Raw genomic sequence first — 15288 nt, 5'->3', positions numbered from 1 at the left:
GTCGTCTATCAGGAGGCGCTTTCTTGGGGCCTCCACGCTCTCCTGCAAGGAACTGTCTTCCTTGGAGTGGGGACGGATGCTTGCCTTCGTCAGGGAGGCGTAGGCCAGGGGTGGTAAGGTGGGGAGGGTTTGAGGGGAAACGGCGAAAAAGGCCCACTCGCCGGACCTTTTAGGATTCTCCCGCATTATTACGACTACTAGTACATCCAAAATATGAGAAAATATGTTTCTATAAACGGATACTCTTCTAGGAAATACAGTCTATAAGCAAATGCCTCAAACCATAATATTGCAAACTCTGTTTTAAAAAAATGTTTTAGTGTTTGATGATTTGGCTTTCAACCATTAGTAACTCAGTCAGCCAACTCTAGTCTTAACAAAATTTGAATTTATTTTACACTAATCATAAAAAAAAACTATTACAAAGTCAATAAAAGTGAATTAAGCCCAAGGTTTAGTAAGACCAACTTCAATGTTGTCTTTTTCTTTTTCCAAAAGATCCAAACAATCTGAAATATCAACTTGAATGGCCAAATGATTTCTTAGGAACCTCAAAATGAGAGAGTTGTTAATTTTAAGCGCCAGCAACGGATCAAGTTTTCTCATAAACCAGTTAAGCCAATATCCTATTAGAAGTACTGAGTCAGTTTGGTTTTCGTGCGTTGTATGCCTGAAAATGTATTATAAAACTATATTGAACTATCGAAACTTTGATTGATTTTACTTGATGGTGAACATATTAGATGTGCTAGTTTCCAACAGTTTTGACATTGCCTCAACGTTCGCAGCTATATGGAACGTTTGGGTGTTTATAAAAAGCATCGGTTGACTAATCTTGCCAACCAGCTCTTCGTTCTTTAAAGGAAACATCCAAGGATCCAAGAGAACTCCTAATCTACAATGGTTTACTTAACTAAATTTGTAAAACTTTTTAAGGGTATAAGTACTTGAAATCCGGTCTAGTAGAAAGAGTGTATAAAGCTGTGGCAGCTCCAAAGGAGTGTCCCATCATAACCACGTTCTCCACATCTAGTTTTCCTATTAATTGATCCAACTGAAAATCAATTTTATTTTCCTTCTTGTGAAACGGAGTGTCATCCAAAATGTTGTGAGGAACAATCCCACTATGTACATTTTTCAGGAAATCTAGTACTTGGCTACATTCAGCCGATTTGGTTTTTAACTGTTCGTTTCTTCTAGAGTAGTGGTCTTTACCAAAACTAATATGCCGAAATTCTAACAAAGACCTTCTGTCAGCTTCTGCATGGGATTTGCTCGAGTAGTAAAACGTACTACACGCTGAATGGTCTCTGAAAACAAATAAGATTAAAACAATTTGTTGAAAAATATTAGAATACTACCTGTGTTCAAGTGCAGCAACAAGGAAACCTCTAGAAGCAAGCTCACAGCAAATATTGCTGTACAGAAATCTGCAACCGCCTAAACCGTGAGACATTACCACACATTTCATTTGTGAGTCAGTTTTAGGTTTTGCACCGTACACTGCAGGGATTTTGGTTCCATCAACTGAAAACCAATTAACTTGCAGTGACTTTGCTATCCACGGTCAAACCTAAACCGTACCTGACCACCAGAAAGCAATTTTTAGAAGTATTTTGTACAGCATTAGGACCTTGGATATCCCATCTAAATAAGTCTCATCTGGAAGCCAATTTAACCACTTGGATGATTGTCTCTGTAATAAACACCATTATAAATCGCTCGTTTTTTTGCTCGTCGTTATTGTATCAAGTTTATGAGAAATTCATGAGCAATAGATTGCAGAATAATGTATAGTAATGATTTTTTTTTCAGTCGTCCATATACACATTGCTTAATACAGTTTCATCCAAACAGACTACAATCTGATTTGTAATGATTTTTCATTGATTTAAAAAAATTACATTCAACTATGTTAGTACGAAAAACCAGCCAAATCAAATTCAGACCAACCCAGTTGTTGGAACAACCTCGAATAAGACAGCTTAGGTCTTGCTCGTCTAGTTCAAGTATCCATTAAAATGTATTCAGACTGGTCATGCTAGCAGCACTTGTTGGTTGTAACCACTTCCACGTTATAGCAGAATTTGTCAGACTGCAATAGGATACGATGGACTAATGAACACCTAGTGAGGATGTGCTGGATAACTTGGTGGGAGTTAGAGCTTAGAGAAGAGAGGCACTAGACAGTGGATTGACAGTGCTGGAGATAGAAGATAAAGGTGGTCAAGGTTCAATTTTGGTTGCAGCAGTAGTGGAGAGAGAACGATTAGTCTCACAACACGAGAAAGTAGTTTGGACGCACTTCAATCTACACATTGCCCGAATTTACACGAGTTTATGATTAGCGCTATACTCTTGGTGGTTACGAGACTTGACTTCATATCTGCAAATAGAGAGAAGAATAGATAAAATGTCACACAGTCTTTTGGTTGTGATCCAAATATATCTGATTTAAAAAGACTTTGACCTCGTTGGAGTCACACATTTGGACAAATATCTCTGCGTACTAATCACATAAAACAATAAGAGATCATCAAATTTGTGCGCAGAATTGCTTTAGTTTGGGCAAGGTTTCTCAAAAGTCGAACAGGACATGCAGCAACAATGTAAAGAGTAAAATTTTACAAGTGAAGACCGCGCCAACATGCTTTTTTACATACATGTAAAGTACAGTACACCCCCAAACAAGATGGGCGGATGATATAAGTACAATTAGACATGAACCGGATGAGCGTACTACGTGGTAACAGACGTTGATGATGATGATGATGATAATTAATAATAAAGGCCATTATCCTGTCCATTGCTGGACGTAGGCTTCCCGTAACATTGCCGAATTTCTCTGTTCTCCTGCCGCTTAAGTCATCCATCTAGCTGGTGGCCACCATCGATTTCGGTACACTTTCTCTGTTACTTTCCATTCAACAATCTTTCTTGTCCATCGCCCATCAAACATTCTTGTGACGTGGCAGAACGTTGCCTTATTATGTTGTTGGAAATCCGGTCCCTCAATGATCGCTCTTTTTATGTTCCTTTTATTTGTGCTGTTTTATTTCTAGATTTTGTTTAGTGAGCGTCAGTGTCTTAGCACCGTAGGTCAGAACCGAGAGGGCACACTGGTCAAAAACCTTGCTTTTTAGGCATACGGAAATCTTGTGTGATGTGTTTCAGTTTCCTTTAAGCAGTCCAGGTTAAACCCATTTTCCTGTTAAGTTTGTGCGTGTAGTTGTCTCTTTTTACTTTCAAAACCTGTTCTATTGGAGTGGTATCCAACATAGTAGTGCAATTGCTCAATACAAGGTTTGTCATGTATTTATTAGCTTTTAACAGGTTCATTCCCAATCCCACCTGAGGTGAAAGGTTGTTAAGCTCCTCCAGCATTTTACACGCGTTGGTAATTAAGACTATGTCGTCCGCAAACCGTGGATGGGTCAACAAGTCCCAGTTGGTCCATTTGCACAGGGTTTCTAGAAGAATCGTAAAAAGCTTTAGTACTTACTTTTTACTTTTTCGTGTCCGAGTCCATACTACAATTTGTCAGCCCAGTATCGGGCTACGTCCAGAGCATTATCTTTAGCAAGCCATAAATCTTCGAGGGAACAGGAGCTCGGGCAGTTCCCGCAAACCAGGAGATGTTCCATAGTCTGTGTCACCCCACAGTCGCATCTGACATCCTGTTCGTTAATAATTCCCCATTTTGCGAGGTTCGTCTTTACAGGGGCAACTCCGGTTCTGAGACGGTTGAGGGATTTCCAGCTCCTCCAGTCCAGCCTGGAGCCTGCTGAGGGTTCTTGTTTTAAGGGGAAGGCTTCTGGTGGGTCTATCGGTACTGTATTCAGGAAGCCTCTACGTGATTTCAATCGCCTCACCGGCTCGGGTGCTTCATAGAGAGGGTGACGGCTATCAAATGTTTGCCTAAATCTTTCGGTGTGTTCGATGGCTAGTCGTCGGGTTGTTGGTGGTTCGCACCCTGCAGCTTTATAGAGCTCATCCAGCGGGGTGGCCCTCATGCATCCAGTCATAAGCCTGCATGTCTCGTTAAGAGCAGCATTGATAGATTTGACATGCACAGACCTATTCCACACCGGGCAAGCATACTCCGCTGTGGAGAAACATAGTGCTTCAGCCGTTGTTCTGATCACAGAGGGGTGAGCTCCCCATTTACTTCCCGTTAATTTCTTGAGGAGCTGGTTCCTAGACGATACCTTTTGTCGGGTCTTATGACAGTGGAACTTATACGTGAGGGATCGGTCCAGAGTTACTCCCAGATATTTCGGTTGGGGTGTGTGTTCTATAGTAAAACCGTCCCATTGGATCTGTAATTTTCTTCCGGCGGCCTTGGTGTTCAGGTGGAAGGCGCATGCTTGGGTTTTCGACGGATTGGGTTTCAGAGAGTTTGCTTTATAGTAGGCTGACATCCGTAATAGGGCATTTTGTAATATCTCTTCAACAACCGGAAAGTTTTTTCCTTGGGCTGCGATGGCCAAGTCATCGGCGTAGAGGAAGTGCTCAGTATCACCAGGTGTGGGTTGGTCATTGGTGTATATGTTAAACAATATTGGGGAAAGAACACTACCCTGGGGAAGACCGTTTTTTTGTGTCCGCCATCTGCTCTTCTTGCCTTCTAGGCTTACATAGTACCTCCTATTTTGTAGTAAAGATTCGATTACCCTAGTTAACTCGTAATCCTTGGTGGTATTGTATATCTTGGAGAAGAGGGCCCTTTGGTTCACGGTGTCATAGGCCGCTGATAGGTCCACAAAAACTACTCCGGTTATATTCCTCTCCTCAAAGCCCCTCTCAATGTGTTCAGTCAAAGCTAGAACCTGCCCCGTGCATGACCTTCCTGGACGGAACCCTCCCTGTTGTGGAATCAGTCTTTGGTCCACACAGTTCTGAATTTTGTTGAGTATTAGCCGTTCATAGAGTTTGTATAAGTGGCACAGGAGAGAGATAGGTCTATAGCTACTGGCGAGGCTTGGGTCTTTGCCAGGTTTTAATAGTGCGATGACTTTTGATTTTCTCCAGGACTTGGGAATTTGTTTCGTCGAATAGCACCTATTAACTAATTGTAGGATCCACCGCTTTGTTTTATCTCCAAAATGTTTAATCTGCTCCACGCACATGTCATCCACCCCTGCCGCCTTCCCATTTTTCAGACTGTGAATGGCCTCATTAAGGTCCTTAATTGTGAAAGGTGCATTAATAGTTAGAGCTTCACCTTCGAGGTTTCTGTGGATTTTACATGCTCTAGGCTTTGCATCGGTTTTTCCATTTATCAGCAGCTGGTGGGCGATCTGATCGGGCGTGACGTTACTGGGTTGTTTCGATTCCATAGGGTCCCCGTTAAGTTTTTTCAACAGGTTCCACGCGATCTTACTACTATGGGTCATATTCAGTTTTTCGATTGTCTCAACCCATTTTTCTTGTCGTGGATGACTAAGCTCTCTGAGAAGCAGGTTACCTGATTCCACTGTTTGATCGCTAAAAGGGTCATTCTCGTACGAATTTGTGTATTGATCCAGAAGTTTTTTCGATTCGGTGGTTAGACCTGGGATGTATTGTTGTCGACATCCTCTTGGTATTGCCTTTCTGGAAACGTATTTAACTTTTCCGACGAAGCGCTCGTAGCTTTAGTAAAATCGTGTCTCTTTGTCTAACTCCTCTTATTCGGAAGCTGTTTCATCATATGTGCTGATTCACAAGAATACTTCTATGGACACTGTGAAATCAGACTCTACCAATTATGGGACAGTTTGTTGTTTTTATGGAAATTATCTCTAGAGTAAATTTAGTCAGAGGTGAAAGATCTGATGGTGAAAAAAATTAGAGTTAATAGGCTTATTTGGTTACTAGCTACTTTTGTGGTGCAATCGCTGTTCAACTATCTGATCGCCTTATATCTTGAAGGCTGAAATGAAGTATTGTGGAGACGACCTTGTGTTATTCCTTACCTTTCTTTCCAATAAGTTACAAAAATAATTTGCGATTGTAAAACAATAAAATATCTGTACTTACTTGCATATCGAATTTTTCTGCAGTAGGGTAGTACATTCTAAAAAATGGTGCTTCTTTCTTGTAATCTAACATTACGTCTACGATCCCCGGTACAAACGGTCCTGTAAACAATTTACAATTTCGTTTATAGAATATGTAAAACAAAAAGTATATGAGGTGAAGTATAAGAAGGACAAACGCCAAAAAGAAGATTGCGCGGGACCGTTGACAGTTTGTAAAAATTTTTTAAACAAACGTCAAAAAATAATCTTTTACATCTGTCATCTGTTTCGAAAAGTCATAGAAATACTACGTTTGATTACTTTCAATTAAATGGATGTATTTTTAATTAATATTAATGAAATTGTTGAAATACGTTACCTGCAGACAGAGGTAAGTGACCAGACATTTTTTGTCTACCAAAACTACAATTTTTCCGGTTTGAGCTTCTAGTAAACACAACAATTCTTTGAGGTTATTAGGTGGTAGGGATCACTGCAGTGTAGACTTGAACTTCAAATAACAAAACTACTGCCCACTGACCGTGTTTCACGTTCAAAGCCGAGTCCAAGGTTCAAAGACCTTGCAAATTTCTCTAAAGTGATCTACTCACCACTTTCTCACATGTACTGCATTATTATCAGTCTTTTCAGTGAATGTATTTGTATGTACTAGTATACGTCTTCTTTTCTAATAGGTAATAATAATTAAAGGTTTCTCTGGAAGAACACAACTAAATAGTTTCACATTTTCAGCAGGGAGAGGTCATTCCAGTTTATGCTTAGTTAAATAAAGTTTTGACTATTCTCAAATAATTGTTTCTAAGTACCTAATTGCAGTTGTTAGGTGCCTACACAGATCAATTAGTGCAATAATTATTGACTCTAAATTCCTTTAGCAAATTCAAGGAACTAGACCATTTTCTCTTTTTGTGTCCATAATGCAAGTAACTACATTGAAAGCTTTCTTTTCTGTTATCTCAGTTTAGTCAGGCTTTTTTTTTGTATTACCTAACTAGTCCTATTTAAATATAAGTGTTGATATGCATCAAAACATTTTGATAGTTTGGGTGACTGTGAATTTGTAATGATTATTTTAAACTGTGAGTTAGTTAAACCATCTAAATGATCTTTGGTGCATACAGCCAAAAATAAAACTATTCAGCAATATGCTTTGATGAAAGTGAAATACCTTAAATTTGTCTGCAAGGAATTTGACAGATATTTGTCACTCAAATATACTTGCCAAGGCTTGTCAAGTTGTGTGAGCTGCTTACTCTTTATTAAAAAACACTGGCATGTTTGTCAAAAGCACCAGTATTTGTATATATTTGCCAAATCCACCAGTTGTGTACTGTTAGCTAAAAAATAGTTTTCCTTCTGTATTGACTATTAAAAAACTTCTAATTGAACAAAAAATACGCTGGTTGCCTTATTTTTAAAATTGTGAACCTATAATGCATGTTAGTTTCTCAGTTATTCTATGAGTGAATTGCTAGGTGAATTGAATGTATTAACCGAATGTTTGGTTAAGGGAATTTTGTAATATTTTCTTTCCATTGAACTTGGTAGGGCTTAATGTAAATTGAGCTAGCAATATCCAAAATTTTTAATATTATACTGCATCTAGCTAAGTGTTTGAAAATATTCCATTAAACCAATGTGAAACTTTCAAAAGGTTCTGGATGCTATGTGCCGTGTTTCAAAGTAAATAAGTCACATCACTTATGAATGAAAAATGGCTATATTTATTTCATTTTAGTATTTCAATAACAAAAAAAATGTGATATTGTGGCATCAACAGGTCCAACTTGACTAAGAACCCGGCATATTTGGGTTATTTGTAATAAGACTTGTCTTGTATTGTTTTTAGTAACAATATTAGTATCACAAACATTTCATTCAAATCTGAAAATAATGTTATGGCAATAAAAAATTCCATATTTATAATTCACCAATATTTTGAAGGAAGAAAGTTGTGCAAATAAGTTATTGTATACTTGTGGTAGATACAAATTGCTGCTATACTTCTAGATCTAAACAATCCCAATTTGATAATTTTAATCAGAAAAATGCACTATATGATAGAATAGAACTCAAAGAAATTAGGATAAATCTTCAAATAAAAATGTTTTAACAAATACAGGGTGCTAATATCAATCAAATCAAATATGCAGGGTGCTCCAAAAATATGGAAAAAGTCCAATAATGCTTTATTATCAAACTGGGTGTTAAAGTTTTCAATTTAACCTGACCTTAAATAACCTAAATATGTCATAGATAATTTTGTCCATTATTTATAAAAACATAGTTCAATTTACCAACTACCTCAAATTCTGTCAATAAAAGTAAAATTATACCATACCTAGGAAAAATCCTGTATAATGATAGTATTTTTCATTTTAGGAAAACTTTAAAAGAAAAAAAAAAATGAAAAACCACAGCATCATGTCTGAATTAAGTAATAATCTAGATTGTTTATGGCCATCCAAATAGGTTCTTTTTGCAAAAAGTGTCCTTTTCTGAACATAATATTGCCTTCAACAACTGTTCTCAATGTTTACATTTTACATCAAGTAAATTAAAGTAGAAGTCTGTTGTCTCCTAGTGGAGGTGTAATGAATACCTGGAGGAGGAATAACACACAATCTTCCCTACTGTAACTCTTTTGCAGCCCTTTAAAGGTAAATGAGTGCTCGAAGTTTTGCTGTCTTTCTACACAGGAATAGACAACAATGAAAAATGTTATTGTGGAGAAAAAACAGGGAAAAAAAAAACATTAACTAAATTAATAATTACACATACTAATTACTTAATAAAGCCAATTTTGCAATTTTTCTGGAACAAACGTTAAATACTGTATGCAATTTTAGTTCAGGGACAAAATGAAGAAAGTGGAGAATTAGTTATTTGAATAGTCTCAAAGGAAACCCTTAATTTAGGGGAAGGGAGTCAGAAGGGGATTATCGATTTACCGAACCAATATAAAATAGGATAGCAAAGTTTTGAAACACAAAACTGGGAGTTTCTACTTGTTATGTTATGTAGTATATTATATCAAGAACAGTAAATTCTTGATACTTAATATAATATCACTTTAGTTATTAATTTAGTTTTTTTTCTCGAAAATAAGGTAACATTTTTTATATTCAAATTGTTTACCATTTAAACTACATTTGTTAGTTTTTACAGTTTGTTTAGACTTTATTGTAGTAGATCATGTTTAAATTGTACTAAAATATTCTACATAACAGGTCTCGTTGTGTCCTTAGGTAAAAAGATAGCAAACTTAAGTTTTAAACATTGTGTAAGGTATGTCTTTCCACCATTGTTCACTTTGTAAGTTCACCTTGTTAGTGGATTAATTTTCCAGCCCCTGATGATTGATGCATTTCTATGCCCAAAACTAGTCGAGCACGCATTTACCTTTAAAGAGCTACAATAAAGTTATAATGGAGAAGACTATACTCTATACTAATGGAGTGTTATTCTTTCTGATTAAAAAGTAGTAGTCTAAAAAAAATAGTTTATTTCTAGCGGTTTACCCTTACTAAGCTAGTTTGACCACTTTTTCTTTCATATGGCAGTTTCTTAAAGGCTATGCAAATAGCAAAACTTATAGAAGCTTCTCATAAATTTCCAAATGTTGCTGATTTAAAGCTGCAAACCACTTTACAATTCTTGTAACTGGTATATCAGATATTGATAGTTTTACAGTATTTTTTTCTTGTCTTGTCTAGTACGATTTTAATGACTGTTCAACTGTTTCTTTTGTTTATTTTTTAATGCTGTTTTTACCAAAGTTCGTAGGACCTGCAGACGTACCTGCATACATCTGTGATAGCATATTTTATTCTGCTTTCATTACAATTATTATTATCTCAGCTTTATCTCACTATTTCTTAAATTTGTCAGATTATTGCACTAATTATCTGTTTTTCTTGTAGGGCCCGTCAGTCTCCTTCAAATCATGAGTAACACAGAGGTTCGAGACGATAGCAATATCTCTGAGCTTCTAACAAAGCTTTGCAAGTACTTAGCCTTCGACAATGAGGCTCTGCTATCCAGATTAACGGAAAACGCTTTCCATCACCTTGGTAACATCTCGCGTTTACACGTCAATACACCCAGCGACGAACCGGTTGCCGTTAACAATCTGGTCGGGTTGATAAAGTCAAGATGCCCAGAAAACCTGGAAAAGTTTCATTTATTGTACACAAACCTGTCCAAATCCGATATCATAAAAGATCGTACAGCAATTTTACATTTTTTGTATCATCTCGCTTATTCTAAAGAACTTCCCGCGAGTATTTGTGATAAACTTGAAAGGTTTCCCACTACTAAAGAGCTAAAGCAAACGAAAAGCAGCAGACCTACATCACATCAGGAAATTAGAAGTATCGCCTCCAATGGATCTGACAGTGTACAACATATTTTCCACGGAGGCCATCGTAAATTTAATGATACTACCCTGTCAACAGTGTTGAGAGCAAACTCTCAAGCAACCACAATTTCTTCTGCAGCCTGGTCACATCACGACATTCCATCCTCATCAAAGGCCAGTATTTGCCAGTCCGTCACTGAGCAAGAACTTCTACAGGATGTGATCTACAGTTTACAAGGAATTCAAGGAAAGTTTCTAAAACGTGATCACGGATTAGGTTACACCCTTGACCCGAAAACCAGCAAAAGTATTTCACCGATACACCGCAGTTTGCTTGAAAGAATAGTAGGAATGAGTTTCTTGCACAATCAACTGAAGCAGTATTGCGAAGAGAATGAGAGACAAACTGGGGCAATTGGACAAGCATTTATTGCCACGTTAAATAGTGAATTGTCAGAGTATTACAAAGCTATTGCGCTGTTGCAAGCTAATTTAAATAGAAACAGCTCCGATACGGCTGGTATGACTTTAAGAAGAATGCTATTTATCTTACAAAGTCATCGTATTAGATTTGAGTGGTTAGCTTATTTGGCTGAGGTGTGTAATGATAAAAAAGGTGGGGCTTTAGTCACTGCAGTTCACGGATTTTTGCAACATGGCTCTAAAATTGCACAGGAAGTGTCTGAAAAAGTGCTGAAAGCAGTTTGTAAGCCCCTGTACATTATGTTGTCGAGATGGTTGCTCGATGGTGAAATAAATGATCCTTGCAATGAATTTTTCATTGAATCCAAACCTATTATTTCTGCAGAGAGGATGTGGCATGACAAGTATATCGTAAGAAAATCGATGGTTCCTTCGTTCATCAACATGGAACAGTCTAAACGGATATTAGCAACCGGGAAGAGTATAAACTTTTTAAGGCAAATATGCAAAGATGGAGGGAAGTTGCCGGGTCGGGAGGCTTTACAGAAATTATTTAACACAACAACAGCGGAAGCACTGTTTACACCAGAACAAAGTATAGAGTTTCATTCCACTCTAGAAAGCGTCTACAAGGAGACGTCTTTACGAGTTTTGGATCTACTGAAAAACAACTTCAAACTTTATGAACACTTGCAGTCTTTAAGGAGGTACTTACTTCTAGGACAGGGAGATTTTATAAGACATCTTCTGGATCTTCTGACTCCTGAGTTAAACAAGCCAGCTGGAGAAATTTACGGTCACACGCTTTCAGGGATTTTAGAATCCGCTATCAGAGTCACCAACGCACAGTATGAAGATGAAGACACTTTAAAAAGATTGAATATCAGCTTTATGAACCACTCTCTTGGTGATGTGGGTTGGGATGTGTTCAGTTTAGTTTACATTGTAGATGGGCCAATTGGGACGATATTCCAACCTACAATGCCTTTATATCAAAGCTTGTTTGGTGCGTTATGGAGAGCCAAACGAACTGAATACGTTCTAGCCAATATGAGGAGGCAACAGCTTTCCATGGGAAAGCTTTTTAGAAAAATCAGAGAACTCAGACCTGTCATGCATATCATTCATATCTTAACAACTAAAATGATCCACTTTATCCATCAAACTCAGTATTATTTCCTGTTCGAAGTTTTGGAATGTTCCTGGGCCGAAATGCAGAATCAAGTCAGCAAAGCCGAATGTCTGGATGACATTATAACCGCACACACCACTTTCTTAACATCAGTTCAAAGAGGAGTTTTATTGGATGAAAGTTCTCGGCAGTTGTTTTCCTATTTAATAACCATTTACAATTTTGTTGTTATCTTGGAAACGCACCAGGACGACATCTATGAAGCTGCTTCGAAGGAGTTCGATGCCTACATGAGAATACGGAGGAAAGCCGAGTGTGGAAACCGATTTCGACTTAACTCGGAAGAAGAGGCAAACAGTAAGCAGAGAGTTGAAAAATTTCATCAATTTTTGAACGATAGAAAGTTGAAAGTGAAAACTCGGGTGGAAGCTTACGACACGATAGTAACAAAGTTTTTAGAACTTTTAGCTTCTAGTTCTAATATGAATCTACAATTACTAAGTGTTAGGCTTAGTTTTAACAATTTTTACAAACTTTCCTAATTAATCTGCAGGCGGATCAAGGATCTGGCCCACTTGCCTTCTCTAAAGATAGATCTCGAATTTCATTAGTTTGCGTTAAATACTGAAGAGTATTGTTGCAATTATGTATAATAGTAATACTCCAGTGTGATTATCACGTTTTATACGGAGTTTAATTTTTTATTGTTACTAAAAACTGTTCAACGTAGTACAATTTAAGAAAAGAGCTGATTTTATATGAAGGCTGTATAATTTGTTGAAATAATATTTGTATAAAGAAATAATTTTGTTTTATTTTAGTTTAAGAAATTAAACTGAAAATAGAGTAAATCTGGTGTTCAGTATTTTAGACTCCACTAAAAAAGTAAAAATAGTCAACAATGCTAGATTTACGTTAGTTGGAGTTTAATCTAGAATAGTACCTCCTATAAGAAAAAGTGTTTTTTTTTCTCCCCCACCTCTTATAGGATGGAGCCTTTCCCAATAATCTCTTCAGTTTGATTAATTGGTTTTCGATTCCATAATATGCTAAACAGCCAGTTGATATTGCCTACTTATCCGTTCTCTAAGCAGTTAAGGAAATAGCAAATTATATTCAAATGAATAACTATGCTGTTTGGATGCAGTCAATTTGCACGATAACTTGAGTGGATATCCTGGACAATGCAGCTTCTTACAGATCCTCAAAGCCTCAGTTGCTGCTTTGATTTTTGATCCAGTTGCAGCTTCACTAGTTTGATTATCTGTTAATTTTATAGAAACTAAATTTCTTTACAAACTTTGGAAAGGTCGGCATCAGTTCAATTTTAAGTTCACAGTTTTAATTTTTGCTACTACCTACATGTAAATTTTTTGCTTGGTTTACAGTTTTAGCCGATTTTCCTCAAAACTAATTTTTCCAACAAACATGGAGGGTGTAGTGACTACCATTAGTGGCCTTAAACGTCCCGCAGCATCGCCACGCGACACTCCCACCAAGAAAACAAACTTTGTGGGAATCTCACCTTTAAAGGAGCTGACCAATGTGAAAACTCCGACCGATCGTCCTTTTAGAGTTTCGATAGAGGGCAACATTGGAGCGGGAAAATCCACTTTGATCAAGTATTTCGCAGGCATGGAAGGAATCGAAACTTACGCTGTATATAAGTGTATGGCTCAAACAACCCAGTATTTTAAGGTTTTCATTTCAGGAACCTATCGAGTGGTGGCGAAATGTGGAAGGTCACAATTTGTTAGATTTGATGTATTCGGACATTCACCAATGGCTCAAAGTGTTCCAGAGTTACGTTCAGTTTACCAGGCTAAAAGTGCAGACAACACCGCCGAAAGACAGTAATACCAGGGTGCAGATGTTTGAAAGGTACGTAGTTTTGTAGTCAAAAATTCAAGTATTATTATGAAAAAATTGGTGAGAGACATGCTGATGATGGTTGAAATTGGTATAGGTGTTTTTTTTTTTGCAGATCCATACAAAATAATCGGTTCTGTTTTATGGAGCAAGCTTTTGAGAACGGGTACTTACATGCTGCCGATTATGCAGTACTGGATCAGTGGTATCGATGGACCCGAGCTAACGTTGATATCAGTTTGGATTTAATTGGTAAATTAACGTGAGGCCAAAATAAAATATTTCCATTTCTCAGTCCAAAAATACCACTCAATTCACTAGGACACCAAATCACACTGTGTTACAACTAATCTAATAAAATTTACAGTATATTTGAGAAGTACCCCCGAAGTAGTGTATGAAAGAGTAAAAGCTCGTGCAAGACCGGAGGAATCCGGTCTTTCCTTAGAATATCTGAAACAACTGCATAACAGCCATGAGCAGTGGTTAATGACTGATGATGAACGGTAAAAACAATTTAATGTTTGGTTTGTTTAAAACTACACCAATCATCTACTTAGATTTAATACAATTCCTGTTTTGGTATTGGATGCCGACAAGACATTGGAAGATATTACCGAGCTGTACAAGAAAAACGAAAACAAAATACTCGGTAATCTATTATTGTATAGTTTTTGTTGATGCATGTTTTTTATGTTTAATCTGTTTTTTCAGGCTACGAGAAAAAAGGAATTCAAAAAGTTGAACCCGAAACTAAAGAGAAGGTGAAGAAAGTTCTTAAAATGTAACTTTTTATTAACATTTAGTTAAGCAGTAAAATATGATATTTTGTACCAAATTAGGTTTGTAACCCAACATGCGTTAAAAATATATCAGTTTATTAATTTTGTTTAATTTGAAGTTTTCTTGTGAAGTCAGTCGTAGAGGATTGTCCTCAAAGTTTGTTTTCAAAGATGCAGGCACTCTTCTCTTCTTTCTTCTTCACTCTTCTGAGAGGTGATTCAAGAAATATAAAATAAATTCTAGTAGATTATGTATTAGTGTCTGAAGATGAGTGCTTATGTGTGCAAAACATGTTGAGAAGTCCCTTGCCGATTAAACCCTTAAAAAAAGTGACAGACCAAACTTATGTTTTTTTTTAAATGGAACACCCTGTATATATTATTCTACTGTTGAATAGTCCACGTTGAGACGATTTCAACGATATATGGTTTGTTGGATTTATCTGTAATACTTTTCTCGAAAAATGAGAAAAAGCAAATAAAGTGTTTACCTATTAAGGATGAGGCTACTAATAACTATTTTTTTATAATAATTTTCCTTTGTCAGTAAAAATAGGGGTAAGTAACACAGTGCAAATGAATAATATTGAATTCATTTACTTATTAGGAATTTTCGCGATGGAATGTCGATTCTGTTAATACCTACTCGTTTTTCGTTTAATTTTTTTGGGAAAAGTATTACAGATAAATGCAACAAAC

At 36.8% G+C, this 15288-nt stretch overlaps 2 protein-coding genes across 3 annotated transcripts; one reads left to right on the top strand and one right to left on the bottom strand.

Moving 5' to 3' along the window:
* Positions 1 to 366: 366 nt before the first annotated feature.
* On the bottom strand, positions 367 to 7100 carry LOC145733756 (platelet-activating factor acetylhydrolase-like). Its single transcript, XM_081986741.1, has 7 exons — positions 6382 to 7100; positions 6022 to 6122; positions 1585 to 1696; positions 1362 to 1527; positions 948 to 1310; positions 725 to 895; positions 367 to 670 (listed from the first exon to the last, which is right to left on the bottom strand). The coding sequence occupies exons 1-7, from the start codon at positions 6407 to 6409 to the stop codon at positions 442 to 444; spliced, it is 1170 nt and encodes a 389-aa protein (XP_081842867.1). The 5' UTR covers positions 6410 to 7100; the 3' UTR covers positions 367 to 441.
* Positions 6224 to 14701, top strand: LOC145733586 (deoxynucleoside kinase-like). Of its 2 annotated transcripts, XM_081986496.1 has the most exons (7): positions 6224 to 6393; positions 13327 to 13597; positions 13650 to 13819; positions 13923 to 14059; positions 14175 to 14313; positions 14368 to 14459; positions 14522 to 14701. In XM_081986496.1, the coding sequence occupies exons 1-7, from the start codon at positions 6359 to 6361 to the stop codon at positions 14593 to 14595; spliced, it is 918 nt and encodes a 305-aa protein (XP_081842622.1). In that variant the 5' UTR covers positions 6224 to 6358; the 3' UTR covers positions 14596 to 14701. The 2 variants fall into 2 exon arrangements, with proteins under 2 accessions (XP_081842622.1, XP_081842612.1); XM_081986486.1 differs by lacking the exons at positions 13327 to 13597; positions 13650 to 13819; positions 13923 to 14059; ... (1 more) ...; positions 14368 to 14459; positions 14522 to 14701 and adding an exon at positions 9947 to 12743 and having other exon boundaries at positions 6226 to 6393.
* The last annotated feature ends 587 nt before the right edge of the window (positions 14702 to 15288 follow it).

This window comes from Ips typographus, linkage group LG1, assembly GCF_016097725.1.
Source record: "Ips typographus isolate SLU linkage group LG1, UJ_Ityp_2.0, whole genome shotgun sequence".
Taxonomy (NCBI): Eukaryota; Metazoa; Arthropoda; class Insecta; order Coleoptera; family Curculionidae; genus Ips; species Ips typographus.
Note: the sequence above shows the minus strand (reverse complement) of the source record. Positions and strands in the feature narration are given on the sequence as shown.

What these genes read in the sequence shown, in the direction of transcription:
- LOC145733756 (XM_081986741.1), bottom strand. Translation starts at nt 6,409, where the DNA reads ATGTCTGGTCACTTACCTCTGTCTGCAG. An exon ending in TCACTTACCTCTGTCTGCAG is followed by an intron (nt 6,123 to 6,381) that starts GTAACGTATTTC and finishes AATTGTTTACAG; the next exon opens with GACCGTTTGTACCGGGGATC. An exon ending in AATTGCTTTCTGGTGGTCAG is followed by an intron (nt 1,528 to 1,584) that starts GTACGGTTTAGG and finishes ATTGGTTTTCAG; the next exon opens with TTGATGGAACCAAAATCCCT.
- LOC145733586 (XM_081986486.1), top strand. Translation starts at nt 9,970, where the DNA reads ATGAGTAACACAGAGGTTCGAGACGATAGCAATATCTCTGAGCTTCTA.